The 21,241-nt window shown below is 41.1% G+C and overlaps 1 protein-coding gene across 1 annotated transcript; it reads right to left on the bottom strand.

Annotated features, from left to right (window-relative positions):
• Positions 1-10,837: 10,837 nt before the first annotated feature.
• LOC136319994 (single-stranded DNA cytosine deaminase-like) lies at positions 10,838-21,032 on the bottom strand. The gene is made up of 5 exons (XM_066253139.1): positions 20,929-21,032; positions 15,643-15,790; positions 13,192-13,462; positions 12,798-12,913; positions 10,838-12,367 (listed from the first exon to the last, which is right to left on the bottom strand). Exons 1-5 carry the CDS (start codon positions 20,946-20,948, stop codon positions 12,314-12,316), a joined length of 609 nt encoding a protein of 202 aa, XP_066109236.1. The 5' UTR covers positions 20,949-21,032; the 3' UTR covers positions 10,838-12,313.
• Between the last annotated feature and the right edge of the window lie 209 nt (positions 21,033-21,241).

Raw genomic sequence — 21,241 nt, 5'->3', positions numbered from 1 at the left:
TGGATTCATTTACTAAATAAAGCTGATGACTATCAAGTCTACTTTTTCTAACTCAGACTTCTATATACAGGGATAAGCAAAAGTAAGTTTACAGTTCTGAGTACATGGAACACAGAGTTTATTCTTGTCTTATTATATCATTTATTAGTATTACAACCATAAACCTCCTTTTGCCCACCCCCCATACAACCACTTACCTGCTTTAACATGTCCCCAAATTAACTCATTATCTTTATTGCCCTATTTCTTTTCCCTTCTTCTATTTTCTCTCTTGGTAATGGGATTCCCATCAAGTTATTCTTCAAAGTGAAAACTGAGGAGTTATCCTGAACTACAATCTCTTCCATGACTAATTAGCCAAAGGTAGACACTCCTGCCTAGTAATCACCAGCTCCTTCCCCCACTCATGACTCCAGTCCTGCCTCCAAGCCTCCGTCCCTTTCAGCCTGGCCTAACTTCAATAGCATCAGAAACATTCCAGTCTCCAGTTGATTCTCTAATCCAGGGGTCCCCAAACTATGGCCCGCGGGCCACATGCGGCCCCCTGAGGCCATTTATCCAGCCCCGCCGCACTTCTGGAAGGGTACCTCTTTCACTGGTGGTCAGTGAGAGGAGCATAGTTCATGCACTTTCATGCACTTTCCTCTAGGTACATAATAGTTTAATGAAAAAGTTATTTAAAACTTTTTTAAAAATTAAGCTCATGGATATCCTGCTCTAGAAAGCTTTCTGGAATCTTCAAGCTAATTAAAATTACATCTTCCATGCATGCGTCTGCATACTTGCGTCAAATTGTATGTAATCGTGAATTGTTGGTCCCTTCCTCCTTTAGGAGTTTTTTAAGGGGAAAGACTGTTTCTCATTACTTTTGTAGGAACAGCACTTATCACAGTGTTCAACAAAATAGTAGGAGCTTAAAAGATATGTGATACAGACACAACTGACTCCTCGTTCTGTTTGAGGGAGATATGGCAACCTGACCAATTATAGCCATAAGAAAATAGAATTCGATTCCACAGAGTTTTCACAGAGTTCTGTTCCTACTAAAATCAACCTTTACCAGAAACTGAAGGGCTGGGTAGAGGCAAACCAAGAGGCCAATTTCAGGGATAGACTTATAGATTGAAAGCCTAGAACAAGAGATTAGAATTGAGATAATTCAGTGAGACTAGGCTTCAGAAGGCAGATAAGAAAAACAAGCCAAAGGGGTCCTTCAGTGATGGTGAAAAACACAAGCTGGGGTTTGGCTCCGAGTTCAGAGTTTAAGTGCTGTTAGGTACATGTATATAAGTCACAGGGCTATGGGACCAGGAAGAGGAGAGACACAGCCAGTTAGGAAAGGGACTGAGGCCACTGGGTAAGAGCTAGGGGCCTCAGATGCAATGTTTCTTGCAACTACAACTATTATCAAGGAGCAAAGCTCTAGTCAGTGGAGAAACCCACAGTTTTTCATTCACTCTCCCTTTGCAACCTTCATCTCTATGCTGCTCACAAAAATTAGGGGATATTTCAAAATGAATATGAAGCAATAAAATATCCCCTAATTTTTGTGAACAGTGTAGTTATCTACCTCATCAAATTAGCCTCTGTAACTGTTTCATGCCTCTTATTTCTACTGATTCCCATTGATACTACCATGGTCTTACATATTTGGAATGGTCCAAAAGATTAGTTAGGCCAATTAAATTGTCATTATTTGGGAAATTTAAAAAAATTGCCAATTAGCCATAAGAATCACAAATAAAAAATAGGCTGCCTGACCTGTGGTGGCACAGTTGATAAAGCATTGACCTGGATCACTGAGGTCACCAGTTTGAAAACCCAGGCTTGCCTGGTCAAGAGGAGCAACTGTGAGTTGATGCTTATCCCTCTTCCCCCTCCCTTTCTCCTTCTCTCTCCTCCCTCTAAAAAAAAAAATTAATAAATGAAATCTTTAAAAAGTAAAGACTAGAGGTAATAAGAGCATTCATAATGGATTATTCTATGCAAGTTATTTTTTTAAACTTTATTTATTGGCTTTAGAGAGAGAGGAAGGGAGAGAGACATGCCAACAGAAACATCAATCTGTTTCTATATGTAACCTGACCTGGGATCAAACCAGCAACTTTGGACAACACTCTAACCAACCAAGTTAGCCAGCCATGGTGGTATTTTTTCTTACTGTTGTTGTTAAGATATTATGGCGCAGCCCTAGCCGGTTGGCTCAGCGGTAGAGCGTCGGCCTAGCGTGAGGAGGACCCGGGTTCGATTCCCGGCCAGGGCACACAGGAGAAGCGCCCATTTGCTTCTCCACCCCTCCGCCTGCGCTTTCCTCTCTGTCTCTCTCTTCCCCTCCCGCAGCCAAGGCTCCATTGGAGCAAAGATGGCCCGGGCGCTGGGGATGGCTCTGTGGCCTCTGCCTCAGGCGCTAGAGTGGCTCTGGTCGCAACATGGCGACGCCCAGGATGGGCAGAGCATCGCCCCCTGGTGGGCAGAGCGTCGCCCTGGTGGGCGTGCCGGGTGGATCCCGGTCGGGCGCATGCGGGAATCTGTCTGACTGTCTCTCCCTGTTTCCAGCTTCAGAAAAATGAAAAAAAAAAAAAAAAGATATTATGGCGCAGAAGCTGAGTGAGCAGAGGGAGTCAGCTAATAGGGAAGTGAACAAAGGGAATTTTTAGGGAGAAAGGGAGACACTAAGAGACACAGAGGCCATGAGAAAGAAACAGAAAAAGTAGCCAGTCACTAGAAACATCTCAGTCACTTAGTAAAACCACCTCAATTTTCCAGTTACTATCTACATGTGGCTATAAAGTAAATCTCTATGTGAGTGAGTTGAGTTGGTCTGTTATCTGCAACTAAATGAGCTACAGAAAAACAATGACAGACTTCAGAGTCAGAGGTACTGAAGTTTACATCCACCTCCGGGTTAAACTGTAGAGACTGGGCGAGGTTGAGTATGTAAAGCAAATAGCACGTGACAAGCATACAGTCTGCACTCAAAAATGTTACCTCCCTGTGATCCGTGCTTGTGTTTTCTGTGTCACCTTGGCGAGGACCCAGTTACTCAATCAAACGAGTCGTTCTAAGGTCCAGTTGACTGTAAGTATTCGACATAATGTGGGTGGGCCTGATTCAATCAGTTAAAAAGATTTAAGAACAGGACAGAGGTCGTTCTCCACAGAGGAGCTTCACCTGAAAGCACTCCCGCCCAAGACCTCCAGCCTGCTCTTGGCTGCAGCGTTCAGACTTGTCTTGATACCTCCTGCAATAGAGTAAGCCATTCCTTGAAATCTACCTCTTACTGGTGTTTCTTTCTCTGGGGAAACCCTGACTGCCCGACTCTCTTTCCTGCAAATTGCCCAACCCTCGCAGTGTTTCATAAATCATTGATATAAAAGGAAAAAAGTAAATTATTGGTAATACGAAAAAAGTTTTTTAGGAAAGATCTATGCCATGCTCTCTGCTAGACTTATTTTACTAACATATTCTCGACTCAGAGTTGTGCGATACTCTACACGTTAGTAAGTAGACATTGGAGTATGTAAAATAAAGAATTCCTAGTAAGGTCTAAGTTTTAAATGATATTTTTTAAAATTTTAGTTATTAAAAATTTACAAGTTATACTTTTTTTTACAGAAGTATATGAAGTAAAAAAATAAAAGTGCCCTCTTATTTACTTTTCTTCTCCTATCCAATTTTTCTCTCTGGAGATAAGAACTGCTAGTAATTTATTTTATCTCTTTAGCCCTTTTTTTTTTTTTTTTTTTTTTCCCTGAATCTGGAAACGGGGAGAGACAGTCAGACTCCCGCATGCACCCGACCGGGATCCACCCGGCACGCCCACCAGGGGGCGACGCTCTGCCCACCAGGGGGCGATGCTCTGCTGCCACCAGAGCCACTCTAGCGCCTGGGGCAGAGGCCAAGGAGCCATCCCCAGTGCCCGGGCCAACTTTGCTCCAATGGAGCCTTGGCTGCAGGAGGGGAAGAGAGAGACAGAGAGGAAGGAAAGGGGGAAGGGTGGAGAAGCAGATGGGCGCTTCTCCCGTGTGCCCTGGCTGGGAATCGAACCCGGGACCTCTGCACGCCAGGCCGACGCTCTACCACTGAGCCAACCGGCCAGGGCCTCTTTAGCCCTTTTGCTAAGCATCTATGTACATAAAAGTTCATGTTTCTATAGAAATTCATACACATTAAATCATAAATGAGATCAAGCTATGCAAAGTTTTAAAACAATTTTATTCTTTTAGCAATACATTTTGGATATTTTTATTGCTTTTAGAGGACCGGGCGGGGGTGGAGGCGAAGCACTCATTTGTTGTTCCACTTAGTTGCTCTTTCATGGCTTGCTTCCTGTGTGTGCCCTGACCAGGGATGGAACCCACCACCTTGGCGTTTTGGGACGACGCTTGATGCTCTAACCAACTGGGCTACCCAGCCAGGGCTGGATATTTTTCTGTGTGTGTGTGTGTGTGTGTGTGTGTGTGTGTGTGTGTGTTACAGCATTCTTTTTTAATTTGCTGCATACTCTTAGTGAGTATGACTTTCAGTTTCTCCCTACTGTAATTTTGGGATGAATATCCTTATATATATATATGGGTACATACATAGGAGATATTTCTTCAGATTAGATTCCTAATTGCTAGGTTAAAGACTATATGTATTGAAAATACTATATTAATTGACTCTTAGTTGGAGCTCTTAATATCTCTTGCTCAATCTACAGTAATAGATATGTTGTTCGCCATGTCTTGTTATATTTTACAGAATATCAGGGATTACTATTTAATCACAGTAGTATCGTCAATCTTAAAAATGCTTGTACCAAATTCATAAAGTTCATGATTGAGCCATTTATCACTCTATCCACAGGAATTTTTAGAAACATATTAACATACTTATTTAAAATTCTGTCCAAGATCCAGGTAAATTTCAACATCCTCTATCAATCCTTTCATGATTTATTCAATCCTCAATAATTTATTTCTTCTAGAAATTCAAAACATTACTGTTAACACTGATTTATCATTAAGCCATATAACAATTTCTCAAATTACATTGTAATTCAACTTACAGACTTTAAAATGTGTATTGTAGTCAAGGCTATGGAAAGAATCTACAGTCATATCAGAGAGGCGATTAATTGAATCCAATCAAGAAGTTAGCTGCAACATAGTAGAGGTTGCCAGATTTCATCTTATCCAAATCTGCTAACTAAAATTTAGTTGTTGAGGATTCGTGGGAATCTTTTCTTAAAAATTAACCTTATAAAAGGGCTTGCGGGTCCATTCTTACTCTAACAGAATACAGCTGGAACTATGTAGTACTCAGAGTCTGTGTTCTGGTCTGGAATCTCTGATGGATAAGCAACTACATTACTGTCCTAAATTCCCAGTCCATGTTAGATATTAAATTCTATTATCTTAAGTAGAATAAATACATCTCTACAAAGTCTAGACTTGTTGGTCACAATGTTACGCACCTACCAAATATTAGGGAAAATGAATTAATGGTTAACAGATGAGATATCTATTGCTTATAAAATATTTTAGAAAGCAATTTTTTTTTAACAGAGACAGAGAGAGAGTCAGAGAGAGGGACAGACAGGGACAGACAGACAGGAACAGAGAAATGAGAAGCAGTCAATCATCAGTTTCTCATTGCGCATTGCAACACCTTAGTTGTTCATTGATTTCTTTCTCATATGTGCCTTGACCACGGGCCTTCAGAAGACTGAGTAACCCCTTGCTGGAGCCAGCGACCTTGGGTCCAAGCTTGTGAGCTTTTTGCTCAAACCAGATGAGCCCGCGCTCGAGCTGGTGACTCGAGGTCTCGAACCTGGGTCCTCGGCATCCCAGTCCAACGCTCTATCCACTGCACCACCGCCTGGTCAGGCTAGAAAGCAATTATTATTATCACCACCATAGAATAGTTCTCTATAAAATATAACAAGACATGGTGAACAACATATCTATTACTGTAGATTGAGCAAGAGATATTAAGAGCTCCAACTAAGGGGTGTCAATAACCTTCAGCCAAAGACCAGGAAGAACACATTCGTAGTTGAACAAGTTGGTTTCATTATTCTTACAGTAAGGGAGAACACATGAGGAACCAGGTGTCTTAGTTAGAGGGTGTTTCTCTTACTGAGACACTTCACATAACTATAAATTCAGTGATAGGATTTGGGCTTTGGTTTGCTGATTTGGGGGAGGATCTAAGTAAATGGGGGTTTGCTTTCTGAGGGAGTGGGGGCAGTTTATGAATGAGTGTGTCAATAAATCTAAGAAGTGGTAATTACTCATTCTAGCCAAGAAAGGGCAGTATTTAGTGTTTTATGGTGGCTCAGACAATTTAGGAAGTAGCTTTGCTTTCTCGTTTTATCATGACTTCAAAGTAATCTTGTCTGAGGTTGGTATTATATAAAATTGTATATGTCTAACAGGAAAATAATATGGCTTTATTATGATTGTGAGACCAGCTTTTGACTATCAAGAGCTACTTTATTTTCCCACCTCAGGTTCTGGTAGTGGATATAGAGAAAAGCAAATAAATCAAGACAATGTCCTGCACACAACATCTATAAGGCTGAATATCGGGGCAAAGGTGAGGTCAGGGGGTAATTTTTAGATTTCTGTCTTGTAAACAGAAAGGATGGCCATACTATTCACTAAGATAGTACCAATTTTGTGTTATTTTCCAATTTAATACCAAAAATGCAGATGCTCCTTACTATCGTAAGTCAAAAATACTTTTACTACACCTAACTTACCATACATCATAACTTAGCCTAGCCTACCTTATATGTGCTCAAAACACACATATATATGTATATAAATATATATATATATTAGAGAGAAGAGAGAGATAGGGTGCGGGGACAGAGCGGAAAACATCAACTTCAAGTAGTTGCTTTTTGTATGTGCCTTGACTGGGCCAGCCTAGGATTTCAGACTGGCAATTTCAGTATTCCATGTGCCTCCACAGGTCAGGCCTAAAGAATGAGAAGTATCAACACATAGTTGCTTCACTTTGGTTGTTCATTGTTTGTTTGTCATCTGTGCCTTGACCGGTCAAGCCCAGGGTTTTTAAACCAGCGATCTCATTCTAGGTCAGCGCTCTATCCACTGAGCCACCACTGGCCAGGCAGAACACAATTATTTTTTAAATGCTGACAATATTGTACACAGTAGACTCTCGGTTGTTTACTCATGTGATCGTGTGGCTGACTGGGATGAGTACTAAAAAGCATATTGCTAGCTTGGGAAAAGATGAAAATTCATGATAAAAATGACAATTCAGTGATTTTTAGTATAGTTACCACTATTGAATTCCTGACTATTTTCATCGTCCTCCCAAAAAAGCTATACCCATTATATAGTTACTTCATTTCCTTCTCCCTCTAGGGCCTGGTAACCACTAATCTTTTTGCCTCTGGGTTTACCTATTTTGGACATTTCATATAAATGGAATCATACATATAATATGTGGCATTGTTTCTGGCTTCTTTCCCTTAGCACAATGATATCAAGTTTTATTCATGTTGTAGATCTATCAATACTTCATTTCTTTCTATGACTAAATTAAATACTACTGCGTGTGTTTATCCATTCATCAATTGATGGACATTTGGGTGTTTCACTTTTTGGCTATTACAAATAATACTGCTATGACTATTTATGTACAAGTTATTGTTTGAACATATGTTTTTAATTCTCTTGGAAATATAGCTAGGAGTGGAATTGCTGGGTTATACAGTATCTCTATGTTTAACTTTTGAGGAACCAACAATTTTTTTTTTCTTAATGACTACACAGTTTTACATTTCTAACAGTCAGTATAAGAATGTTCCAGCTTCTCTACATCCTCACCAACAACTGTTATTACTGATTTTTGTTTGTTTATGACCATCTTAGTAGATTTGAGAGGTATCTCATTGTGATTTTGATTTGCATTTCCCTAACGACTAAAGATGTTAAGCATTTTTTTTTTTTTTATTTTAGAGAGAGAAAGATACAGAAACATCTATCTATTTCTGTATGTGCCATGATCAGGGATCAAACCGGCAAGCTCTGTGCTTCAGGATGATGCTCACTGAGCTATCTTGAGCATCTTTTTATGTGGTTGTTAGCCATCTGTCAATTTCTTTGGAGAACTGTCTATTCAAGTCCTTTGGCCATCCTTTTCTTTTTTCATTATTTTTTGTGACAGAGACAGAGAGGGACAGATAAGGACAGACAGGAAGAGAGAGAGATGAGAAGCATCAGTTCTTCATTGTAGTGTCTTAGTTGCTCATTGATTGCTTTCTCATGTGCTTTGATGGCATCAGGGGTGGAGGCTACAGCAGACTGAGTGACCCCTTGCTCAAGCCAGCAACCTTGGGCTCAAGCTGATGAGCTTTGCTCAAACCAGATGAACCCACGCTCAAGCTGGCAACCTTGGGGTTTCGAACCTGGGTCCTCTGTGTCCCAGTCTGATGCTCTATCCACTGCATCACCACCTGGTCAGGCCCTTTGGCCATTCTTTTTTTTTTTTCTTTTCTTTTCTTTTTTTAAATTTTCTGAAGTGGGAAGCAGGGAGGCAAAGAGATAGACTCTCGCATGCTCCTGACCAGGATCCACCCAGCAAGTCCACAAGAGGGTGATGCTCTGCTCATCTGGGGCATTACTCTATTGCAACCAGAGCCATTCTAGTGCCTGAGGCAGAGGCCATGGAGCCATCCTTAGCCAGGGCCAACTTTGCTCCAATGGAGTCTTGGCTGAGGTAGGGGAAGAGATAGAGAGAAGGGAGAGGGGGAAGGGTGAAGAAGCAGATGTGTGCTTCTCCTGTGTGCCCTGGACGGGAATCGAACCCAGGACTTCACACACCAGGCTGATGCTCTACCACTGAGCCAACTAGCCAGGGCCACTGCTATTCTTTTCTTTTTTCTCTTTCTTTTTTTTTTTAATAAAGATAGCTATTTTATCTCACATGTTTTTTTTAATTTATTCATTTTAGAGAGAAGAGAGAGTGAGAGAAAGAGAGAGAGAGAGAGGAGGAGGAGCAGGAAGCATCAAGTCCCATACGTGCCTTGACCAGACAAATGCAGGGTTTCGAACCAGCAACCTCAACATTCCAGGTTGACGCTTTATCCACTGCGCCACCACAGGTCAGGCCGGCCATTCTTAAATTAGGTGACTGTTAACATTTCCAAAGTCAGGAAGACTTCTCCCTATACAGTCGTCCCTAGCCATATCATGGTTTACTTTTCGCGGTCTCACTGTATCAGGAATTTTTAAATTGTAATATATCTAATTTTGTATTGAAGATTTTTTGCTATATCGTGGGATTTTGCCATATATAAGTATTTTTATATATTTATTATTTTAATTATTTTTGTGGTAAACATTTTCTAGCCTAAAATTCTGAAAACAATATAAAAATATATAAAAAATATTAATTAAAACATATTAAAAGAATATTACTGTATATTCACTGGTGAGTACCCGTATAGAATTTTATATTTTGTTAAAATTATGTAGGTTTAAGAGTATAGAAAGTGTTTAAGAGCATAGGAAGTGTTTATAAGAGTGTGGGAACGGTTAATAACAGTGTGTGAAAGGTTTATAAGAGTGTGGGGAAGGTTTATAAAGCCTTAAAATATATAAATAATAAAATAAATATAAGGTCGTTACTTCGCGGACTTTCGCCTATCGCTGGGGGTTCTGGAACGTAACTCCCATGATAGACGAGGGACCGCTTTGTATTTCCTTCTAAGGCTTTATAGTTTTAGTTCTCACATTTAGATATTTGACAAATTTCGGGTTAATTTTTGTACATGGTATATGGTGGAGGCCCAAATTCATTCTTTTGCATGTAGATATCTACTGTCCCAGCACCATTTGTTGAAAAGACTATTATTTCTCTCATTAAGCAGTCCTGGCACCCTTGTCAGGAATCATTTGAACATAAATAAATGGAGTAATTTCTGAACTCTCAAGTGTATTTCATCATTCTGACATTTTTTTCAAATTGTGAACGAAAGTTTTATTTAGAAAGTTACAGAGGTAGCCTGACCTGGTGGTAGCACAGTGTATAAACTAGCATCGGACTGGGATGCAGAGGACCCAAGTTCAAAACCCTAAGGTCACCAACTTGAGTGTGGGGTCATCTGGTTTGAGCACAGGCTTACCAGATTGAGCATGGAGTTGCTGGCTTGAGTGTGGGATCATAGACATGATCCCATGGTCACTGGCTCAAGCCCAAAGGTTGCTGGCTTAAAGCCCAAGGTCTCTGGCTTGAGCAAGGGGTCACTAGCTCTGCTGTAACCCCCTGGTCAAGGCACATATGAGAAAGCAATCAATGAACAACTAAGGAGCCGCAACAAAGAATTGATGCTTCTCATCTCTACCTTTCTGTCTGTCTGCCCGTATCAGCCCCTCTCTCTGTCTCTCTCTATGTCACAAAAAAAAATAAATAAATAAAATAAAGTTACAGAGGTAATAAAAATGAGCCAGCTGAGCTGCACAGGCTCAGTAAACATGTTACGAAGGGAGAAGAAGGGCCCTTGGCGCTTAGGAGACAGAAAGGCTGAGGTCTTGCGCCTGGGCAGGAAGGGAGGGAAGGAAAGGCACAGGACTGTTTCCAGGAGGAAGAACATGCCCCATCCTTTTAAATTTAACTTTATAAATCATTTTTAAAATCATTTTATTCTGCATTTTATCTCCAAAACTTTCAAAACTATCATTTATTCATTTGATTGAAATAAACCACAATCAAATTTGTTGAGAAAAATTTACCAAAAATCAAGAGAATGGTTTTATAACAATATTACAACATGTTAGACTATGTTACAATTGTGTATACTTTGTTATTAGAATTATTTCAAAGGGTATAAATTTATGAGACATTAAAGGATTCATTTCAGTATCTCTAAAAAGAAAATTATAATAACAAAAATATTAGATAATATATAGCATATATTGAATGATGAACAGATACATCAGTGGTTCCCAACCCCCTGGCCACGGACCGGTACCTGTCCGTGGGCCATTTGGTACTGGTCCGCAGAGAAAGAACAAATAACTTACATTATTTCTGTTTTATTTATATTTAAGCCTGAACAATGTTTTATTTTTTTTAAATGACCAGATTTCCTCTATTACATCCGTCTAAGACTCACTCTTGACGCTTGTCTCAGTCACGTGATACATTTATCTGTCCTACCCTAAAGGCTGGTCCATAAAAATATTTTCTGACATTAAACTGGTCCATGGCCCAAAAAAGGTTGGGGACCTCTGGAATACATGAAATAAGGGTTTTTTAATATTTAACTCTTTCACAAACTTATGTACAATAAGATTAATACAATACAATTGTGCATTCATTATTCTCTGCCTTCCCAAATGATATTCTCTTCTGTTACATTTTATTATATAGTGAACTTATTTTTGAGGGTAGCATCATATACATACAAAAAGTAGAAAACCATGAGCTGGTTGACACTGCTGAAGTTAACAGAGACCCATAGTCGAAAATAGACTTTTCTCTTCTCAATATCCATGCCACGCCCTTTCAAGCATTCATTAATTATCATGTATTAAGTTGGAGTTGTGGTTTCTAAAGTATGAGCTACTTTAAAAGAATGTGTGTTTCCAGATTTGTTACTGAAAGCAGCAATTCATTTTGGGTATCATTTTCACAGTCCTCATATTCATTTTAAGGTCCCTTATTATAAAATAGCCTGAAGGTGACCATGCATATTCCATGCCAAGAAAAAATTCTCTTATATTCCAACATAAAAGCATGCCTCAGATAATTAAAACATACAGCATATGCTTGGATATTAATGCTTTGAAGAGATGGCTTGGAGTTACAATTCATCCAGAGTTTCTCATTAAGAAGTCCTGCAGATCATGGCCTGATGGAAGTTTGTTCACTTGAAAATGAATACCAAAGACAGAGTGGAAAAATATATCACTGATACCATTAAAAACTCAGAGTGAATCTGATTATGAAGACATTTTGTCCTTTCACCATGCTTTTGAAGATTTATCCTCTGCTTTTTCTCCCTGCCTAAAAGTCAAAGAACATTACGTTCAGGTGCTCCCAGACTCTGCAGTTCTGTCACTCGCCAGTAGGAGACGCTGTTTCATTAAAAACTGCACCAGTTGCAGCATTACTCTGCTTGATCTGTATTCCTTCTCTATTTTCAAGACAAACATTTTTTAAAAGTCATATATATGAATATTATTTCTCTAAGAAATTAAGAGTTGAAGAAAAACAGAATTCTTGAAGGACTGTTCTTTTACCATCTTCCGAGATATTTCATTCTACATGACATTCTTGAAGGTTGGTATCAAAGTCCCAAAGTACGAAATGCATCTCGTAAATCATCAACCTCATATAGGGGCTGTAGAGAAAGAGAGATGTAAACTGAGTGGATGGCTTTGTAACGTTTTGGAAGAAAATAAGTTGGGAGGGAGGAGGAAGAAGAGAGAGGAAGAGGAGAGGAAGGAATTTCACCAGGAGGGAAATTAATCTGGAGGTGGATCTAACAGCACAAAACATGTGGGTGAGAAGAAAGAAGGGAAGTGAACAGAGGGGTCTGAATTGTGAAACAACGGAAGAACAGACTCAACCGTGGGAGAAAGTACAACAAAAAAGACAAAGAAAAAATAAGTTTTCCATCAGAGGAAAAACAAGGAGAGAGTGAGAAATGGACAAACACACACGAAATGTACAGACGCACATATGGACACGTAAGAAATAGAAGAAACAATATAAACGTAGTTCCAGTTAGAACTCTGAGGAAGAAAACGAGAAGCGAAGGAGCCCCTTACCAAAAGGATGCGTCGAAGCTGCCTGGAGAGTCGAACCGAGTTTTCATGCAGTCCCTCCCAGGCTCTGAAAGTTTTTTCACCATTTTCCACAAAAGTATTCCAGCAATAAAAATAATCTTTAAAAGAGTGGGAGTAGAATATAGCTCAGATCCCAAATCAAGAGGAAATAAAGACATCCCCAGCCCCTTTTAAATTCTCATTTCCCCCAAAACCTTGCGTCCAAGCCATTCATTGTTTTCCTCTAGTTCTAGTTGATAATTTTTTGCTCCGAAGGTGAACTAAAACCCTGGTACAATTATGTCCCCTGAATGTGCCCCCTGATTTTTCTCAGCCTGAACTGCGATCCTGAACGACAGCTGCTGCCTGAGCCGGAGCAGAAAGGCTTCCCTCCTACCTTTGAAGGTCATGACGGCGATTTGGACCCCCGCGCGGTGCAGCCGCCGCAGCCCCTCGGGCTCAGCCTTGTGGTCCTCGCAGAAGTAGAGGCGCGCAGTGAAGATCCTCAGACTGAGGTTGGGGTTCCCTCTCAGAAAGTCAGCCACGTGCCGGGCACAGTCGTAGCAGGGACTCCAAGAGGTGAACCAGGTGATGCGGTAGCACCTGCCGGGGTCCAGGTCCCAGTCTGAGATGTAGCGCAGGAAGAGCAACTCCACGTGGCAGCCCCACTGAGGAGAGAGCGGGGAACGCCGAGAACGTTTACTGACCTGCACTGCGGGGCTGGTCGCTTTGCTGTCTTTAATTCATCTCCCTCCCGCAGTGATCTTTGGGGGGGGGGGGGGGACGTCTACAGTTTTGTTAAGTCAAAACAACTGCAGGAAAAAGCCCAGTGTTGAGCCAAAATCCTTTGCACCCTCGGTGCTGCAGAGTGGAGAAAGGCTAAGGGTTTTCTGTGGTATGGGGAGGATCAAATGAGTTGAGTTTGAATCGAGTAGCATCACACAATCTCAGTCGAGATTTAATTTGTGTTTATGAGATTAGGTTTTGTGCTTTTGAGGAGGAAAAATGGCTTATAAGTGCCTATGGAAATACAGAAGACCGGTAGGTGGAAAATTGATAGTTGGGAGGGTTGGAAGAGGTAAAATAGATTATGGTGAGGCAGCCAGTTGGATGTTGTAAAAGCAATTAAATAATGTGTTTGTTCATGGTTTAATCCCTGTGATTGTAATAATAATTGCAATAGTGAGATATAGCAAGTCCACTTAGTATTGCAGAGAAGTCAGAAGTCCCAGAATCTGAAGACCTCGGTTCCATCACCCCTCATGTGACTTAAACAAGTGACCAAATTCTTGGATATTCTAATCTTACCAGTAAAATAGGCTGGGCTGATATCATAAGGATTACATGAGAGGAAAGCAAAGGGTTGTTAACAAGAAAGCCTTCTATGCTTAGAATGTATCATATCACCAAATAGGAAAGAGATTAGAATGTTAAACTGCAGTGAAATCATTTACACCAGGGGACGGGAACCTTTTTGGCTGAGAGAGCCATGAATGCCACATATTTTAAAATGTAATTCTGTGAGAGCCATACAACAACCCGTGTACATTACGCATTATCCAATAAAAATTTGGTGTTGTCCCAGAAGACAGCTGTGATTGGCTCCAGCCACCCGCAACCATGAACATGAGCAGTAGGAAATGAATGGATTGTAATACATGAGAATGTTTTATATTTTTAAGGTTATTATTTTTTTATTAAAGATTTGTCTGTGAGCCAGATGCAGCCATCAAAAGAGCCACATCTGGCTTGCGAGCCATAGGTTCCCGACCCCTGATTTACACAATACAAGGGAGGCAAAGAGAACAGAATAGTAAAATAAGCTTGTAAACAAGGAGCCAGACAATATCATTCCACCCATGGGCTCTTCCCTGGGATTCTACCAAGACCAGATGTCACCACATAAGAGAGAAAATATTCATTGGCAGAAGATTATGTAAACCCATTTGGGTTTTGGTGTGAAGTTTCTTGGAAATGTGATTCTCTGATCTTCTAAGTGCTGAAAGATTGATTTAATTGATCAACCAAGTGAGGCTTCCCTACATTTTCTGGGGCTTGCCATGCTGAATCTACTCACTGACCTATGCTTTATGTGAGCAGGAGGGGCTAGAAATCATTTGGAAAACAAAATAGGTCATCATTCATATTTTCCTAAATTTTCTTCCTTAATTTTCAAAAATTCTAAAGGGACAAATTGTTTTTCACATTTAAAATTTAGCTCGAGGCCCTGGCTGGTTTGCTCAGTTGATAGAGATCAGCCCAGTGTGAGGATGTCCCATGTTCAATCTCCAGTCAGGGCACACATGAGAACTGACAATCTGCTTCTCTTCTCCGCCCTCTCCCCATTCTCTCTCTCTTCCTCTTGCAGCCAGTGGCTTGGTTGGTCTGAATGTCAGCCCCAGGCACTGAGGATAGCTCAGTTGATTTGAGCATCAGCCCCAGATGGAGGTTGCCAGGTGGATCCCAGTAGGGGCACATGTGGGAGTCTCTCTATCTCCCTTCCTCTCACTTAAAAAAATAAATTAGTTTGAATGAGCCTTTGATTTCTTCCTTAATCTCAAAGGCAATTTGGATGCTGGGGAAAGAGAAGGAAAGTTTGGGGGGCAGTTCTTCTTGGCACTGAAGGAAGGTATGTCATAATGTGCCCAGCATGATGGGGAGGACAGTAAATGACATGCTTTGGGAAATATCTATTATGGTTGCATAGACATGTGAAAAAGAAAAGCAAAATTTTGAGGAATCTAGTGCGGACAAATATAAGAAAGTAGTATCATCAGCATGTAGGTGGCTCTAAAAGTTGCCCACACTTTAGCTTTTAATTGCCTGGGAAGCAAATAGTAATTGATACCTTGTTTCGAAGGTAACCAAAGTCCAAGGAGAAGGAGGTGGCACTGTCTCGCCTTTTCACCACATAGCACAAGTAGGTCTCATGGCGCCCCCTAGCCCAGCGGACATTTTTGAAATGGTAGAGAAATTTCCTCTGCTTCATCAGGAGGCTGTGGGTGAGAGGAGGAAGGAAAATACAGAAGTACAGCTCATTCTCTGGTCACTCATGGCTTTTCTCGGCTGTTTTTAAACCAACAATTACTTGGGTCGAACTGGAGAAGATGCTCTTGCTTCCTTTGCTCGAAGCCTGAGACCTACTGAGGTTGGAATCCATTGTAAACCCCTTTATATGCTTATGTAAGAGAGAAAGCAAGAACCCCAAAGCCATATGGTTCATAGGACAGTTCCCTCCCTAGCTGTCTTCTAGATGCTGACTGATTGCTTGGAATGACACCCTTGTTCCTCGGTCCCATAATTCTATTTTCAGGTTTCCCTTGCAGTTTCTACCTAAATACCCAATCTGTACTTCAAACTCTATGTGGTCAGAACAGTATTCCTAAACTGCCCTCGTCTTGACTCTCCTGCTTCTTTCTCCTCCTGACTTTTCCATCTCAAGTAACCAGGCTCGAAGCTTGAGATCATCTTCGAGTCTTCTCCCTCTTCACTCCTCATATTTAATTAGACCTAAATTTATTGATTAAAACCTCCAGGTAGTTCTTGAATTTGTACCTGCTCTATTCTCTGTGTCAATCCAAGTCCTCATCTTCTTTATCTGTTGTCCTGGCCTTTTAACTGGTCTCTCTGCCTCCAAGTTCCTTCAAAATTACATTTTCTTTCTGTGTGTATGACAGAGACAGAGAGAGCAATAGACAGACAGGAAGGGAGAGATGAGAAGCATCAATTCTTTGTTGCGGCACTTTACTTGTTCATTGATTGCTTTCTCTTATGTGCCTTGACCAGGGGGTTGCAGCAGAGCAAGTGACCCCTTGCTCAAGCCAGTGACCTTGGGCTTCAGGCCAGTGACCTTTGGGTTCAAGCCAGCAACCATAGGGTCATGTCTATGATCCCAAGCTCAAGCTGGCAGCCTGTGCTCAAGCTGGTGAGTATGCATTCAAACCAGCAACCTCAACGTTTCAAACCTGGGTCCTCTGCATCCCAGTCCAATGCCCTATCTGCTGCAAAGCGATCTAAATATCAGGGAACGTTCACACACAGGGACTGGCTCTCCTTTCTCTGCTTCCTAGCTCCTAGCACAATGTCTTATATATCATAAGCACTAAATTGAATTGAATTTATGGAAATAGTCTCTGCTAACTGAAGTTTCTTTGCAGTTGTGAACATAACAAGCTATACAGTATGGTTGATCCCAAAACACTGACAGTGTCTCTGGGTTTTGTCCCTATATTTTTCCAGAAATGTATTTATCTAATTTGTGGGAAAAATGTTGTCACCCAATGACATTGAGCAGAAGTGCAAAGAGTTTGTAAAAATAAACACTCAGGGATTTGAATACGGTTTGCTGGCAAGAGAATTGAAACTTTTTTCACTTTTTTTTTTTTTACATTGAAGTAAAATTTACATACATACTTCACCCATTTAAAATGTACAATTTTATGAATACTGGCAGATGTAAATACCCCAAACTGCTACCACAATCAAGATACAGAACATTGCCAGCCTACCCCTCCCCCAAAGTTTCCTCATTTATCTTCTCAGTCAGTTCTCCCCCTCTCCCCCAGGCAACCACTAACCTGCTTTCTGTTACTATTAATTACTTTCCACTTCCCGAATTTTATATAAATCATACATTATCTCTTCCTTTGTGTCTGGCTTCTTTCTCTTAGCATGACTTGGAGATTTTTGTAGTCTGTTCCTTTGCAGTGCACAGAAGTGTACAATTCCATGAATAGAGCACACTCTGTTCATTCATTCACTGTGGGGCTATTGTGAATAAAGCTTTTCTGAACACTCGTGTATCAGTCTTTGTGTGGACATATGTTGAGAATAGTTATTTTAATAACTTAATACATGTGATAGACTCTGAATTTAAAAGTTAACCAGGCCCTGGCTGGTTGGCTCAGCGGTAGAGCGTCGGCCTGGCGTGCGGGGGACCTGGGTTCGATTCCCGGCCAGGGCACATAGGAGAAGCGCCCATTTGCTTCTCCACCCCAACCCCTCCTTCCTCTCTGTCTCTCTCTTCCCTTCCCGCAGCCAAGGCTCCATTGGAGCAAAGATAGCCCGGGTGTTGGGGATGGCTCCTTGGCCTCTGCCCCAGGCGCTAGAGTGGCTCTGGTCGCTGCAGAGCGATGCCCCAGAGGGGCAGAGCATCGCCCCCTGGTGGGCAGAGCCTCGCCCCTGGTGGGCGTGCCGGGTGGATCCCGGTCGGGCGCATGCGGGAGTCTGTCTGACTGTCTCTCCCCATTTCCAGCTTCAGAAAAATACAAAAAAAAAAAAAGTTAACCAAATGCCAAAGACAAGCACTTTTTATAGCCGTCACAATTTAAATGTTTCACACATGGAACTTACTAGTATATATGTATTTTAAATCCTGAGGCAGGGAACTAGATTTGTCACCAATATACACATTATGTATATCAAACAATAGAAAAATTAGTCAACTATATTATTTTAGAATTAAAAATGCATACTTGACCTAACCAAGTGGTGGCACAGTGGATAGAGTGTTGGACTGGGATATGGAGGACCCAGGTTCAAAACCCCAAGTTTGCACTTGTGCATGGGCTCAGCCAGCTTGAGCGTGAGGTCAATGGCTTGAGCCCAAAGGTCACTGGCTTAAAGCTCAAGGTCGCTGGCTTGAGCCCAAAATTGTTGGTTTGAGCAAGAGGTCATTCGCTCTGCTGTAGTCCCTCTCCTCCATCAAGGCACATATGAGAAAGCAATAAATGAAAAACTAAGTTGCTGCAATGAAGAATTGATGCTTCTCATCTCTCTCCTTTACTGTCTGTCTGTCCCTATCTGTTCATCTCTCTGACTCTTTCTCTGTCTCTATCAAAAATAAAATAAAATAAAATATATATACATATATATATGCATACTTGGTAGGGATCTGAAATGGATGGTAACAAAGATGTGATAATAATTGGCTTTATTTTTAAATGACAGTAATTTATTATGGTAAGTACCATCATTACTATTGTTACATACTTAGTGTATTATAACACATGCCATATATAAGTTGAATACATAATAAGCACTTAATAAATACTAAAGAGAAAGAAAAAAACTCCTCTCTTTAGAGACCAATCAATTTAAAATAGATTAGACATCATCTCATAGCCATAAATTTCTTTTACATTTAACCTGCCATCCTGAGCTATAAGGATGAGAAAGGCTGGGGTGGGGAGGGATGGAGGGAAAAGTATAGTAACTATATCATTCACCAAAGGCCACATGGTAGGGACTGTTACCATGAGAAGGAAAAAGTGTTCTGAAAGATATAGAAAATGACATGGCACAGGAAAGGAGTTCAGAGAGACTTTTACTGCCCACTCCACGTGAAAACGCAACAGTTCTTCACTATGTCTGTCAGAAGTGACCTGTCACAATGAAGTGAATTGCATGACTGACTCATTAATTAGCTTTCTTGATCCATCATGTCCCTGCAAATGTAACTAGGAGCCTGTTTCCAGCATCCTGTTCTCTTCACATCCCTTCTGGGCACAAAGGACCTTGAAGAGGCAGTTTTGTAGACTTACAGGTTGCCAGCTGTTTGAACAGCTGTGCTCCCCGAAGCAGAACGCTGTCTGCATCCTTAGCAATGCAGACCAGAGACAGATGGGTTAAAAATAACCACAACATTCATCCTCTCCTGCCCACTGCCATCACTAATGGGCTATGCAGATACTGTTTTCCTTAATGATAATTATATACTTCCCTTTTCTCCCGTTGAATTATATCTTTCCTCCTTTCTTTTTCTTTGTCTTTCTCTGAATTTCAACTGCTGATTTTATCACTGTTGTGCATTTCATTAGACATAAGTATCTCCACTGAGCCCTTAACCTCTGACTGGCTTTCAGAATTTCATTGACGTGCAACATTTTTTGCCCTCAGGAAAATTTTCTGAAGAACACTTACTGTGCCATTAAAAAATCTGAACTCTGTGGCCCTGGCTGGTTGGCTCAGTGGTAGAGCATTGGCCTGGCATGCAGGAGTCCCGGGTTCAATTCCCAGCCAGGGCACACAGGAGAAGCACCCATCTGCTTCTCCACCCCTCCCCCTCTCCTTCCTCTCTGTCTCTCTCTTCCCTTCCCGCAGCCAAGGCTCCATTGGAGCAAAGTTGGCCCAGGCGCTGAGGATGGCTCCATGGCCTCTGCCTCAGGTGCTAGAATGGCTCTGGTCACAACAGAGCAATGCCCCAGGTGGGCAGAGCATCGCCCCCTGGTGGGCATGCCAGGTGGATCCCGGTTGGGCGTATGCGGGAGTCTGTCTGACTGCCTCCCTGTTTCCAACTTCAGAAAAATACAAAAAAAAAAAAAATCTGAACTCTGTTGTGTAAATTCTTTGTTAAAGAAGTAAATTAAGATAAAGTATTTGGATTTGGTATCACTGTCATACACTTGTAGTAATCATCAAAGCAGGAATAAAATAAGTCCTGTGAAAGAATTTAGCTGACATAAACTGTGGAGACATTGGGAAAAATCTTAAAGGACACACATTTAAGAAGTAAGTGCAGCCATATCTAAAGTAATTGAAAGACTAGGTAAAGAGTAAAAAAGCCATTAACTGCCTAACAATTGGACCTATAACAAATCATTTGCTTGACTGAATTTTTCCCTTATAATAGACACAGTCATAGTGACTTTCAAGAAATTAATTTTGAATACAAGCATTTAAAAATAACATTTCTTCGCCATGTAACTAAATTATTCAGTAGAGTTTCCCTAGGAAAGTTCATCTTCAAGTGGTTTTTATAGTTGAATATTTACAGAATTATTATTACAACTACCACTACTGTTTTTAGTATAGCATTGCTATTTTCTTTTCTTTGTTTGAGTGTGTAAATATTTGCTGTTGTTAGTATTGTTACCACAAACTAGTTCTAACTGAAGCACAAATCTCAGGACATGGTCATAAAAGTTCTTTTAAATATGAAAGAGAGAGAGAATTAGACAGATAGCATGTAAGATCTGAATAGGTGAGACAGACCCAGAGACATAAATCTGCATATTGACCAAACAGATCCTATGAATCAGAGAGTGCTAGGAGAGAAAGGGACAGATACCAACCCATTACTCAGATCTGCTCTGAGAGACCAACCAACGCAGCCACCCAGGAGGAGACTGTTTACCTGTCTATAGTGGAATCCATAGTGTCTTTCTTGGCTGCCAAGTCTTAGGCCCAGGAGAACTTGCCTCCAACACAGCTGCTTCACTGACTGCCAATGCATGGGCCCCACACATTCAAATTTGAACTCACCCTTTGGGCTCCTCCCCCCACAGTGCCATCACCACCAAGTACCCCACAAACCTTCCTCCTGTTAGGGTTCAGTGAAGATGGGCGGGGTTGTCATAGACAGAGTCGCATAGGTGAGATGATGGAGGGCCACTCTGCTTAATGTATAGATTCCTTTGGGGCTGCCTCTCTAGAAGTTCAATCCATGC

Source organism: Saccopteryx bilineata, chromosome 1 (genome assembly GCF_036850765.1).
Source record: "Saccopteryx bilineata isolate mSacBil1 chromosome 1, mSacBil1_pri_phased_curated, whole genome shotgun sequence".
Classification (NCBI taxonomy): Eukaryota; Metazoa; Chordata; class Mammalia; order Chiroptera; family Emballonuridae; genus Saccopteryx; species Saccopteryx bilineata.
This window is presented reverse-complemented; position numbering and strand designations above follow the sequence as displayed.

What these genes read in the sequence shown, in the direction of transcription:
- LOC136319994 (XM_066253139.1), bottom strand. Translation starts at nt 20,948, where the DNA reads ATGGATTCCACTATAGACAG. An exon ending in ATGGATTCCACTATAGACAG is followed by an intron (nt 15,791 to 20,928) that starts GTAAACAGTCTC and finishes TCTCACCCACAG; the next exon opens with CCTCCTGATGAAGCAGAGGA. An exon ending in CGCCGTCATGACCTTCAAAG is followed by an intron (nt 12,914 to 13,191) that starts GTAGGAGGGAAG and finishes ACTCTTTTAAAG; the next exon opens with ATTATTTTTATTGCTGGAAT.